Below are 12541 nucleotides of genomic sequence, written 5' to 3' on the forward strand. Positions count from 1 at the left end.
GTTTACTTTTTTTTTCCTGGTAAGATCATCACAGTCTTATTTCAAAATTATGCAGCCATTTTTTTTTTCTTTTTACAAGATAGGGTCTCGCTCTGTTGCCCAGTCTGGAGTACAGTGGCATGGATATGGCTCCCTGCAGCCTTGACCTCCTGGGCTCAAGCAGTTCTCCTGCCTCAGCCCCTGAGTAGCTAGGACTATACGTGACTGCCACCACATCCAGCAAACAAACAAACAAAAACAAAAAAAAAATGATATATATACACACACACACACACACAGATAGGGTCTTGCTATGTTGCCCAGGCTGATAAACTCCTGGACTCAAGCACTCCTCCTGCTTCAGCCTCTTAAAGTGCTGGGATTACAAGTGTGAGCCACCACACCCAGCCCAGCCTAAATTTTTAATCACAGAATTAATGCCTGTTTATCGTAGAAGGTTTCGAAAATGTAAACAATTGTTTCTTTTTGTTTATAAAATTACCTAGGAATAGTCATCTTCCCTGCTGACTTTTAATATCTCATTTCCTATTCTCACCCTCGGCTGATAACCTTGCTTCTGATTTCATGGGGAACACTGAAACCATCAATCCACAAGTTCTCATCATCACTTCTGCTTATCTTGCTGTATCTATGCCCATTTACATTCTTTCCTGTTACCAAAAGGAAACTTCCTAGCTGGTGCTCCTGCAAACTGTTCCCTAGAACTGATCCCCTTTTGCTAACTCCCTTAAATTCTCCTTTCTCTTTCCCACATCATTTCCCCCCTTCTGCTGGATTATTTCTATTAGCCTATAAACCTCATATTACTTCTCCCTTCTTAAAAAGTTCGGGGACCTCTCTTAGTTCCAACTTCCCCTTCAGCTGTCACCCTATTGCTGCTCTCCTTTAGAACATTTTCATTGGTTTGTTTGGTTGGTTTTGTTTTGGGTTATTTTTTGAGACAGGGTCTCACTCTGCTACCCAGACTGGAATGCAATGGTGCAATCATAGCTCATTGCAGCCTCGACTCCCTAGGCTCAAGTGATCCTCCTGCCTCTACCTCCTGAGTAACTGGGACCACAGGTACACACCACCATGCCTAATTTTTTTTTTTTTTTTTTTTAGACATGTAGTCTCACTATCTTGCCCAGGCTAGTCTTGAATGCCTGGCCTCAAACAATGCTCCAGCCTCAGCCTTCCAAAGTGCTGAGATTATAGGTATAAGCCAACATGCCATACCCATTGTTTATTTTTAAATTTTCCTCTGTTTTTGAGCCAAACCTAATGAGGTTTTCCCCCTGACTTTTCTGCCAGAACTGGTTTTGTCAAATTAACCATTGACCATGGCATCGCTAAGTCTACTAGTCATTTTCCAGTCTTCATTTTTCTTGTCATAACAGCAGAACTTGACAGTTGGTCATTCTGTTTTCTTTGAAATGCTTTTATGTCAGTAGGCTTATGTTTGTTTGTTTGTCTCTTTGTTGTGAGACAGTCTTGCTGTGCTGCCCAGGCTGGAGTGTAGTGGCATGATCTCAGCTCCCTACAACCTCCACCTCCTGGGTTCAGCGATTTTCCTGCCTCAGCCACCCAAGTAACTGCGATGACAGGCATGTGCCATCACGCCCAGTCTTTTGTCAGTAGGTTTCTATAACACCACAGTTTCCTGGCCTTTTCTCCACCTTGCTGGCTTTTCTCAGACTCTGTACTGGATCCTCCTCTTCTCCCCCTGCATCTAAATGTTGGCAAAAGACATAAGTAATTTCATGTAATTTCCTGGCTTTAAATATTTATTGGCTGATGATTCCTAAATTCGTATCTTTAGTATAGGCCTTTCCTTTAACTCCAGACTAATCTAAGTGTACTTGAATGTCTACAAGGCATTGTGCACTTGGCATGTTCAGAACAGCTCTTGACATTGCCAATACTACTCCTACCAGTCTGTTTTGTAGAATTCTCTATCTCAGAAATGATGATACCTCTATTCTTCTAGTTGCTCAAAAAACCTGAGAGTCATCCTTTGACTCAACTTTTTGCCCTCCCACATCTTATTTGCCAGAAAGCCCTGAGACCTCTTTCGCCTAACCACCTGTACCCTCATCATTTTCATCCAAGCCACCATCATCTTTCTCTTTTTAACTGCTCTCCCTGCTCTGTCCTTGCCCTGCCTTCCAACACTGTATCAGCTCAACTAGAGTAATCCTTTTAAGCCATAGATCACATCATCCCATTTGTATGCTTCACATTGTGGTTTTTCATCCCATCCAGGGTAAACGTCTTCAAGTTCTTTCTTTGACTTGCCAAGTTTTTCATCATCCTTGAACATTTCCACTCCCTTGTCCTCCTTAGTTTTCCTATCCTTACTTCAAATCCTCCCACTCTCCCCAAGGGACACTTTGCGTCAGGGCTGTGGCACCTGCTGATCACCCTTCCGGAATAGTTTTCCGGACATCCTCATGGCTAACTCCTGCTTAGGAGGCATCTTATCTGAAATTTAAATCTCCCCTTCAACATTTCATATCCTCTATCCCTGCTTTACTTTTCTCCATTGTACGTGTATCTCAACCTATTAACGCCATTTTACTTATTTATTGTGTTCCTTGTCTTCCCCACTAAGATGTCAGCTCTGGGAGGACAGGCATTTTTGTCTTACTTTATATACTACTGGAAATTTAGTTTATAATTAGTATTCCCTTACATCTGTAACACTAGAAATTTACAGATACAAGAAGAATGAGTCTTTACAGAAAGGATTTATAGTTTAACGCAGAAGAAAAGTAGTCATTAATTACAGTTATTTTCATACATGTTATGATAGAGTTTTGCACCATGTTTGTGGAACTACAGAGAGGCCGGCAAAAAAGATGGGGAATAGAAAGTTTTTCTGTCAAAAAATCCGAGCTGAGTTCTAAAGAATGGAGTTTATTAGAAGCAAGGAGAAGGGTCATATGAGGAAGCTGAATGATTTATAACATCATTCCTTTGAACAGTAAGTCTGTAGCTAGGACTATATTCTGAGGAAATAACATGACTACTGATAAACAAACAAATATAAAACCTCACTACTTGGTTCTTTGCAGTAGTATTTATAATGTGATTATATTGGAAACACTCTAAATGTTCAAGAGAAAGGGAAGAAACTATCCACATGTATTTTGTGAGATTTTAATGACACAGAAATTGGGTATTTTCTAATGTTAAAGTAGGAAAAAATGGATCCACATTGTCATCAGGTAGGTGTTGGCCATATCCTGACAGTCATACAACATGCCATACCAAAAAGATGGGAGTTTATCTTGTAAACTTTGGAGAGCCATTAAAAAGTGTAAGCAGTAGAGTGACATGATCACATTTTTGTTTCAGAAAGACCACTTTGGCTCTGTGGAGGAAGACTTTTATTGATTTAAAGCCATTCAATAAGATATCAACAGTACCAGAAGTTTTAGTTTGAGATACCTATAGGATATCCAGGTAGAAGTATCCAGTTGTAGAGGACTTTGAGTGGTGCTGTTTATCAATCAGTATTGAAGCATTTTTGTATAATATTTTAAACAAGTATGGCCATACCCATAGGTGTTGATTGACTCTTAGCTGTGGTTGTGACAAACAGTGTGGGTGTTGACATTCAGGTTAGAATTAAATGTGGCAAAGCTATAGTTCCTATTCTAGTTGGTATGTATATATATCTAGTGGGCATATTTCTGTAAAACATCCTGCATATTGTTTATGCTTAAGTATTTAAGGAAAGTCATAATGAAAAATCTTTGTAACAATAAAAACTTGGGGGAAGGAGGAGAAAGGATAGAATAAAATAGTCTTCTTACTAGAACCATATGTAGGAAGCTGTCAGTTTGAAGGGCCAGATAGTAAATGGTTTAGGCTTTGGGGACCATATGGTTTCTGTCACAGTTATTCAGCTCTGCCATTGTAGTGAGTGGTTCCTGTGACAGCGCCTCTGCTGTTGTAGCACAAAGGCTGCCACAGACAGACAATGTGTAAATGAATAGGCATGGCCAGATTCAGTATGGTTTGCCAACTCTTAGACCATTAGTTGATTTGATAAAGTGATTTTGTGAATGGTTTGGACAAGAAAATAATCTTTACTAGCTATTATATACCATTTCTATAGACTTTTAAACAGAATTTATGATAGCATGCTGTAGTTCTTAAATATGACCTTTAGAAGATGGCTAAAATATACTGTAGCACTGTCAGAGCATGGTGGTTGGATTAATTGTACCCATTATTTAATAACAAATAATGATGTTTCTTCCTAGACAGGAAGAAGTATGAATTAAGAATTACGTGACTTAACACTAGATTTTTCCTCCCTAAACCCCAAAGCACCAAGATACTGTTTTGGAGTAAAACGTAGTGTCCCAGAGAGTAGCATATCAGTGTCATCTTTCTGTAGATATTGATTGCACATTTGAACTATGTTTGCAGAAAAGTGAAAGTAAAAATTGGAAATAGCAATTCTTTCACAATTTTAGATTAGGTTTGGGTGGAAAGAATGTATGCCTATAATGATGCACATGTATTTCTTCCACAAATCTTATTTACTTAGAGAAATTAGAGGAATTTAATTTTTATATTTTGAATCTATAGATTACTCTTAGATGTAGTAGTATGTGGTATGCTTTAGAAATTGAAGTATATAAACTTTTCTTTTTTTTTTGAGACGGAGTTTTGCTCTTGTTGCCCAGGATGGAGTACAGTGGTGTGATCTCACCTCCACCTCCTGGGTTCAAGCAATTCTCCTGCCTCAGCCTCCCAGGATTACAGGCATGCACCACCACACCCAGCTAATTTTGTATTTTTGGTAGACATGGGGTTACTCCATGTTGGTCAGGCTGGTCTCAAACTCCCAACCTCAGTTGATCTGCCTGCCTTGGCCTCCCAAAGTGCTGGGATTAGAGGCATGAGCCACCACGCCCAGCCGTGTATAAACTTTTCAAAGCACTATGCCTTCAAAGATGTGACAATTTTCAGAATTTTGACATTTTATCCATATTAAGAGAATAGAGTACACTGTGAGGGCAGTGTGTATGACTTGGTACTAGTTATGCTGGATAGCTCTGCTAGGTTATTTTCTGTGTCTGTTACTGGAATGAAAGCAGTGGCTTAAGGGCATAGAATGGCGATTTGGATTTGTCCCCAAGTATCTCTTTGCTGTCATGTGCAGTGGGAAATGAGAATTTCAAGTGGAAAAGAGTGAAGAAGTGAAACCATTTTGAATTAGTTATTTCCCAAAAGAATCTTTCTTCCTTTTTTAAAATTTTTTATTTTTATTTTTATTTTTTTTTGAGATGGAGTTTTGCTTTGTTGCCTAGGCTGGAGTACAGTGGTGTGATCTCGGCTCACTGCAACCTCTGCCTCCTGGGTTCAAATCATTCTCCTGCCTCAGCCTCCCGAGTAGCTGGGACTACATGCGCGCCCCACCACGCCCGGCTAATTTTTCTATTTTTATGGGTTTCACCATATTGGCCAGGCTGGTCTCGAACTCCTGACCCCATGATCCGCCCACCTCAGCCTTCCAAAGTGCTGGGATTTCTAGGCATGAGCCACCGTGCCCAGCTCAAGAATCTTCCTTTCTTAGTGAGTTTAAGATACATTAGTAAATGTGGGAATTGTGGTGATCTTTTCTTCTGAGTGTCTTATTGGTAATAAGTTGCTTTATACTTTAGCATAAAGTAAAATGTCAGACTTTATAAGGTCAGTGGATAGTAACTGGTTGAAAAATGACTAATGTGTATTTTTTAAGTGTTTGTTGTGGGGGATGATGATGATGAGGGAACAGAGTTAGTATTTCCTTAATGACTAGCAAAAGCATAAAATTTCTTCAGTATTTGACTAAAATACATCTGGTGGGTAGCATTGTGTTCAATAAAATAATTATTTTGTCTGTAGTTACACTTTAGTGATTTATTTTCTTAAGTAGGAAAATGGTTTTAAAAACTGTTTAGAGCAGAAGTATTATACAAAGTTTAATGTGAAGATTTGTTTTTCTAGCTTCCAGAAATGTTGCATGGTGATGGTGACAATGAAGAACATGGCTTTTGTCCTGTGGGGCAATTCATCCTTCAGAATTTAGGATTGCTGTTTGGATTTGCCATTATGCTGGTGATTGCCCTCTATGAAGACAAAATTGTGTTTGACATCCAGTTTTGACCTTTCCCAGTAATCACTGTTGATTACGAGAATGTTACCATGCAGCTTTGCATCTGTTCCTTGTACTGTATGCACGTTGCTCAAAGGAAAGTCAGTGGCTTGCACTACTTACAAGTTTCGTAGATTTGAGCCTAACCACAAAAGGCTGGTGCTTAGTACTGTTTTCCCTGCACGTAGGGGTCTTTTAAAAATATAAAGCTTGTGATAAAGAGAGGAGAATATGGGACTCCATGAACCAGTGTTGATGTTTGATTAAGACTTTTCACAAAATAATCATATAAAACACTAGTCTCTTTATTAGTAGAAACTTCTGTGGCTATGCAGAAATAGAGATCGAACCAAAAAAAATCATTTAACTTTAAAAATATTTTAAATGGACTTTGGGGAGACATTTTTTGTGTGTTTTAAGAATGAATTGTAGTGTTCTTTAATTCAGCTACATATATACATGTGGTGATAGGGATCAACTTGACACAGCTTTGAAGCTGCATAAAGTAGACATAGGAACTAGAGGAAAGCTCAGGCTGCGTTAGAGTATGAATTTAGCATTGGGAAAAGCCCTTATTCTTGAATCTAGAGTTACTATTTTTGTATATATTTGCATAGTGTTTAAACCTGCAGCCTAAACTACTGAAATTTGTGATTGTATGTTTGTGTGAGCTTCGGTTTAATGAAAGATTCATAATGGTTCTTTGTATTATTATAATACTTGGTGTTGGGGTGTTCTTTCTGTTTTGTTTTGTTTTTTACTTTAATTTTGGTTTTGTTTTGTTTTTTTTTTTTTTTGGTGGGGGGAGGTGAGGGTTTGGAGCATGTGGTCAATGTTCTCTTTTTAAACAATTGTAACCCTCTAGAAAATATCAAAGAAATGAACCAAACATGGTTTAAATAGTTGATTTTCCTATTTTAACAGTACCAACTAGTTAATTGGGAAATGTAAGTTCTGAATGTTCACCTTGTTTTACCAGTTTGGCATTGGAACCAAGAGCACATGTTGTGGCTGGCTACAAGGTCGTAAAGCAGAAAATCAAAGTTTACTATGTCTGTAATCTGTACATGAAGTGTCAATTTAGAACAGTGACTAGGATAAACTCCATTATTGCCATGGCTGTCATGGTACCCAAGTGACTTGGAAGACACATTTAAATTACTCAGCTGAAATCACCTGATCATCTTGTGCCAAGATATGCTGTTGGTGCCTGATAGAGGTTAGTCTCTTTTTTAGGTGCCCTGTTCTCCTAACGTAATTGTGATTTGTGAGAAGTGCAAGCCATGTTTATCCTGAAATTTTACTTAATAATTTGTATTACTAGTCATATGCATGTAGCTTTCTGTTTACATCCTATGCCACATGGTCTTCATTGATGCCAGGTAAACTGTGTTTGAACTATGTGCAGCTAGCTTTGTTTTAATCTGCTTGGCAACCAGTGTAGCTGCTATAACAATCTTATCGTTCAAATATATAAGAGCCAAACTCTTTTTCCATTCCATCTAAAGTGTTTTCATTTAGTACTCTTCTTTCCTCCTACTCTATGAACTTTAAAACAAAACTGAGAGCAGCACATGCATCCAGGTATTTATAGATTATTGCCAGTGTTTCTTCTGTACGCTGTAAGCAAGGGCGCTTAGGTGTTCTTTCTTTAATTTATGCTTGAATCTGAAAAATTATTTCTGACTTACTCCATGGCCTCCTTATAATAAGTAGAAGTTTTATACATAGATTGTTTTCAGCACTGGGCACTGAATTAGGACAGTCCTCATCTCATTGCTTGGCCCTTCAAGTAACCTAGCTAAAAGGTGCTGATATTTTATTTAGTACTGCCAACTTCAAGTGATTCATGTATCTTGATTTCTGAACCAAGATATATTTATAGTTCATTTTTGGGTTTTTATACCCAAATAGGATTCCGCATTCCAGCATTAAATCTGCTTCATTTTAGAACTTTTATAAAAGCAACAGCTGGAATATACTCCCAGTTTTAAAATACCTGATTTAAAGCAAGTGGGTTATGCTGAAGTATATAAAGTTTTATATTCTCTCAAATATTGTATTATCTTTATTTGCCAGATTTTACAAATCTTTTAAGAGGGCTGTAACAGTTGCTGCTAGTATTAGGGTTCCACCAGTATTTAGTTTTCACATCATTCTAATGTATAGTTTCAAGTCTTACTAGACAATCTGAATTCCACTACATTTCTGTTGGCTCCAACATTCCTTTTAGCTTGACCAGTCTAATTTAAAGTGTGTTTGTTGGAGGTCATTAATGTTACTTGTACAATGCTGTCACTGTGTGACATCCATATGAATTTTAGTATATATCACATTGCATTCAATCAGCTGTGATTATGCTTAGAAATACTATAGTAACTAGATGCAGTGTGAATTTTTTCCATTAACAATAAGTCAGTGGCTTAAATGTGATTATGGTCCTGCAAGGTGATTCTTGCTAAAATATCTAAACTTTTGTTTTGTTTTAACTGAATCATTTTTTTTTTAACTTAAAAAGCTGGAAAATATCAAATGCTGTTTTTTTTTTTTCATTGTCAACAGTGGTGTGTCATTTTATGTATGTTCCTAATGCTTATGGAACTCCTCCAAAATAAAGTTACTCAGAGAGAGCAAATATGCCAATGTGTTTTCTTTAGTCTTTATTTCAGAACATTTCCTTACATTTAAGTATGAATCATATTAAGTTTATCTGCATTTGCTCATAAGTAAATTCATAATTATAACTTTAGTCAAATGTATTTAAACCAAAAAAAAAATGTTTTTAAGTAGTAAAATATGCTTCCTACTCAGCCATCCAACAAGAAATAGGAACAAGGAAATGACGTCTTCTGGTTATGAATTAAGTTGACATAACAGTGCCACACCTCGTCCAATCCAGTGTTCCTTGGGTTGGTCAGAGGGAAGAGTCATGGCAATCACAAAATTTGTGGAATGGCCAGTAGTGGATAATGTTCCTCTCCGCTCACTTGTCTTATACAATGGAGCAACATAACTTGGCCGTTTTGGAATATCTGCCCTCTTACAGGGCTTTAGCCACATCTGGAAGAAAATACATAACATCTCTTTAAGTCAAGGCTGTTAAATATACATGTATTTGAGCCTACTATTGATTCTCAGAGTAAGGTTATGTATGCAAATTTCTGTGGCCCAAACAGATTTATTTTCACCAGCGGTGCTGTGATTGCTCAAAACATTTTATAGAACTCTCATAACTGAGACAAAATAGTTTTCGCCTACTCTGTCTAAAAGCATATTTTCCAACTATTCATCTCTCAACCACAATTACCTGGGAAATGACTTTTAGTACTTACAATGATAAAAAAAAAACCAGACATACTTTCAAAGGAGAGAATTGCCACACTGATACTCAGAATCATGTGCCTTTATATTAATTGAAAGCCAGTCTCAAAAAATGCTGAAGGGATTTTTATCAACAACTGTATGACTAGAAAACCTTCCCATTTTAGGAGACTATTATAAAGGAGATACTATATATATTATGCTGTTTAAAATATAATTGCATTCCTTTATAACCACAATCTACACCCCATTCTTTTTAGTCATTAACCAAGTTCCTACAATTTATTATTGGACCTCACCAATCTTAAAAATAAGATTTTGAGGCAATTTGATCTTTGAATGTAAGAGTAAGAACAAACCATGTTCATAAAGATATTTTAGAATTTAATTCAATTTATTTTTCTGGAGTAGAAGTAATAGCAATCCTCGAGATGATAGGACTTGACAGCCCCAATGTTCAGACCCCTCTTTTAGGTTTCTCAGGTCAAAACACAGATTGTTCAAGGAGCTTATAAGGATGCGAGTTTCTCTGTTTCTCCCACTTAATTGTGGAATCCAGGTTTTCATAAGGGGGGGATCCACAAGGCAGTTTCTGAAATATTAACTACAACGTAAGACTCAAAGCACTCTTCCGAACTCAGATTTCATTTCAACCCCAGGGGATTTTTCTAATGAGAATTTTTATTTCTAAGTAGCTCCTTATTCAGGAGAACCATTATCAGTTTATATATTAATTTCTTTTTGCACACACTGCAAGCTACTTACGAGTTTCCATGTGAAAGACTCAATTTCGATCAGCTCCTGAAATTGCATTTACTTGTCCTTGCAACTTTCAATTTGGGTCTTGTATTTTAAACTTTTGTGCCCATGACATTTAAAAATATATGACAGCTTTCTCACAATTGGCTGTCAGTTGACCCCTCACTGATCGTGTTACAGCTGCTCTGAAGGGCTTTTTACCTGTCTTTGAGCTGCTGCCAGAATCCTGCAAACAGAATTCACATAAATCCCACTGCCTATATTTTATCACAGCATCCCAGACCTACCCTTCAAAATGCTGTTTTCTTAAGCCATTTTCTCATGATGCAGTTATAGAGGGAAGCTTAATTATATTTTATAAAGCTTAATCTGCCAATGCTGGAGATAGGTGCCTAGGAAATGTAGCTTTTTAAGTTGATGGTTTTCAAAATCTTTTAATATGCAAGTTTCACATTTTCGAGTCAGTGTATGAAAAAATATATAATGAACACGTGTGTGTGAATGTATATACAGTTGACCTCACTATTTGTGGATTCCACATTTCCAAATTTGCCTACTCACCAAAGTTTATTTCTAATCCTAAAATCATTTGGCAGCATTGTCGTGCCCCTTGGTGGACATTTGCAGAGCATTAAAGATTTGTGTCATCCAACACACTTTCCCAGCTCAGGTTGAACCAGGTGAGAGGCTCTGCTTTCTTGTTTCACCTCATAACTGTAAACTAGTGTCCTTTTTCATTGCCTATTTAGTACCAGAGTTTTCACATTTCTGTGTTTTTGTTGGCGATTTCACTGTTTAAAATGACCCCCATGTGTAACGCAGTGCTGTTTTTTTTTTGTTTTTTGTTTTTGAGACGGAGTTTTGCTCTTGTTGCCCAGGGTGGAGTGCAGTGGTGTGATCTCAGCTCACCACAGCCTCCACCTCCTGGGTTCAAGCGATTCTCCTCCCTCAGCCTCCCGAGTAGCTGGGATTACAGGCACCTGCTACCACGCCCGGCTAATTTTTGTATTTTTAGTAGAGACAGGGTTTCACCATGTTGGTCAGGCTGGTCTCGAATGCCCGACCTCAGGTGATCCGCCCGCCTCAGCCTCCCAAAGTGCTGAGCCACCGCGCCCGGCCAGTGCTAAGTGCAAGAAGGCTGATACGCCTCGTAGAGAAAATATTAGCTCATGTCTCAACGAAGCTCACAGAATTTTGACCGTGAGTTAATGACTCAACATTGTATATTAAATAAGGTGTCTCTAAACAGACACAAATAGGGTTATTTATTGATCAGCTAACAAAAATGTTGTGACCAAAGAAATAACCCTGTATTTATTTCCCCAGGAGCAATGGTTCAGTATTTGCTAATTCAATGTTGGAAGCAACTTTATAGAATGTAATTCCCATGAATAACAAGAATTGTCTGTATATGTGTTTGTTTATATATATACATATGCACATGCATATATACATACAAGATGGGGTCTATTTTATATATAAAAAATGTATAAAATAATTCCACATGTATATATAATTAGAATTTACTAACCACAGGCACTGTATCATAAAGAATTTTGGGATGCGATTCTGCAAGTTTCTTGATCTTTCTATTCCAGGAAGCTCCATCCAGAAATAATCCATGAATGAAAACACCTAAATATAAAAGAAACACATTAATATAATACTTTATATATGCATTTTGATTGCGTTCTGAATCTGAAATTTCTAATGTAAGTACTATGCAGGTGATACTAGATTTGCAGCCTAAGACTTGTTCTCCAATGAAAGCAATCTCCTGAGTGTTTTAACATCCATATTTCAAGAACATTGAAACTTTGCCTAGTGAAATAATGCAATAGTAAAATTAGGTGTGGAAAACGAAAGAGGAAAGAAATTTTAAATGAGTCTATGGGAAGTTCTCAGTGTGTGTGAACATTATCAAATTTACATTGTTAATTAGTCAATAATTATACTGTGTTTTCAGAAGCTGTGAAATCTAGGGGGGAAAATAGTTCTTAATAAAGGTAATAGGGATTGAGTGGTGGCTAGTGGGCAGCATATGAACAAAGTACCCTTCTGTAGATCTCTAATGTCGTAAGAATTATATTGCTCCTCCCCTTTTAGAATTTATTCTTACTGCCAAGAGCTCTCCTTAGTCTGTTGATGATGAAAGACACATGATGAACTCCCTCTAGAAAGTGATGTTGTACACTAACAGCTAAAGAGTACAAATTAGGCAATCAGTGAAACATGAGTTACTTTCTTTGGCTTTACATATCAGTAAAGCCTCATGGATTGGAGTCTGAAGGTAAAATTGATTGTAACAGTACAGATGTCAAGCAA

The 12541-nt window shown here is 37.3% G+C and overlaps 2 protein-coding genes across 10 annotated transcripts in view; one reads left to right on the forward strand and one right to left on the reverse strand.

Moving 5' to 3' along the window:
• The window catches only part of SLC39A10 (solute carrier family 39 member 10), a 164468-nt gene extending 155697 nt beyond the window's left edge, over positions 1 to 8771 (forward strand). For all 9 annotated transcript variants that reach the window (XM_073019885.1, XM_073019887.1, XM_007965712.3 and 6 more), the window contains one exon: positions 5989 to 8771. In XM_073019885.1, coding sequence (XP_072875986.1) covers positions 5989 to 6147 — 159 coding nt within the window. In that variant the 3' untranslated portion in view covers positions 6148 to 8771. The remainder of the gene's footprint in view (positions 1 to 5988) is intronic.
• DNAH7 (dynein axonemal heavy chain 7) overlaps positions 6903 to 12541 on the reverse strand; it is a 330767-nt gene continuing 325128 nt past the window's right edge. The window contains exons 63-64 of the mRNA XM_007965701.3: positions 11748 to 11851; positions 6903 to 9196 (exon numbers count right to left, since the gene is read on the reverse strand). Coding sequence (XP_007963892.3) covers positions 8990 to 9196; positions 11748 to 11851 — 311 coding nt within the window. The 3' untranslated portion in view covers positions 6903 to 8989. The remainder of the gene's footprint in view (positions 9197 to 11747; positions 11852 to 12541) is intronic.

Source organism: Chlorocebus sabaeus, chromosome 10 (assembly GCF_047675955.1).
Source record: "Chlorocebus sabaeus isolate Y175 chromosome 10, mChlSab1.0.hap1, whole genome shotgun sequence".
NCBI classification, from domain to species: domain Eukaryota; kingdom Metazoa; phylum Chordata; class Mammalia; order Primates; family Cercopithecidae; genus Chlorocebus; species Chlorocebus sabaeus.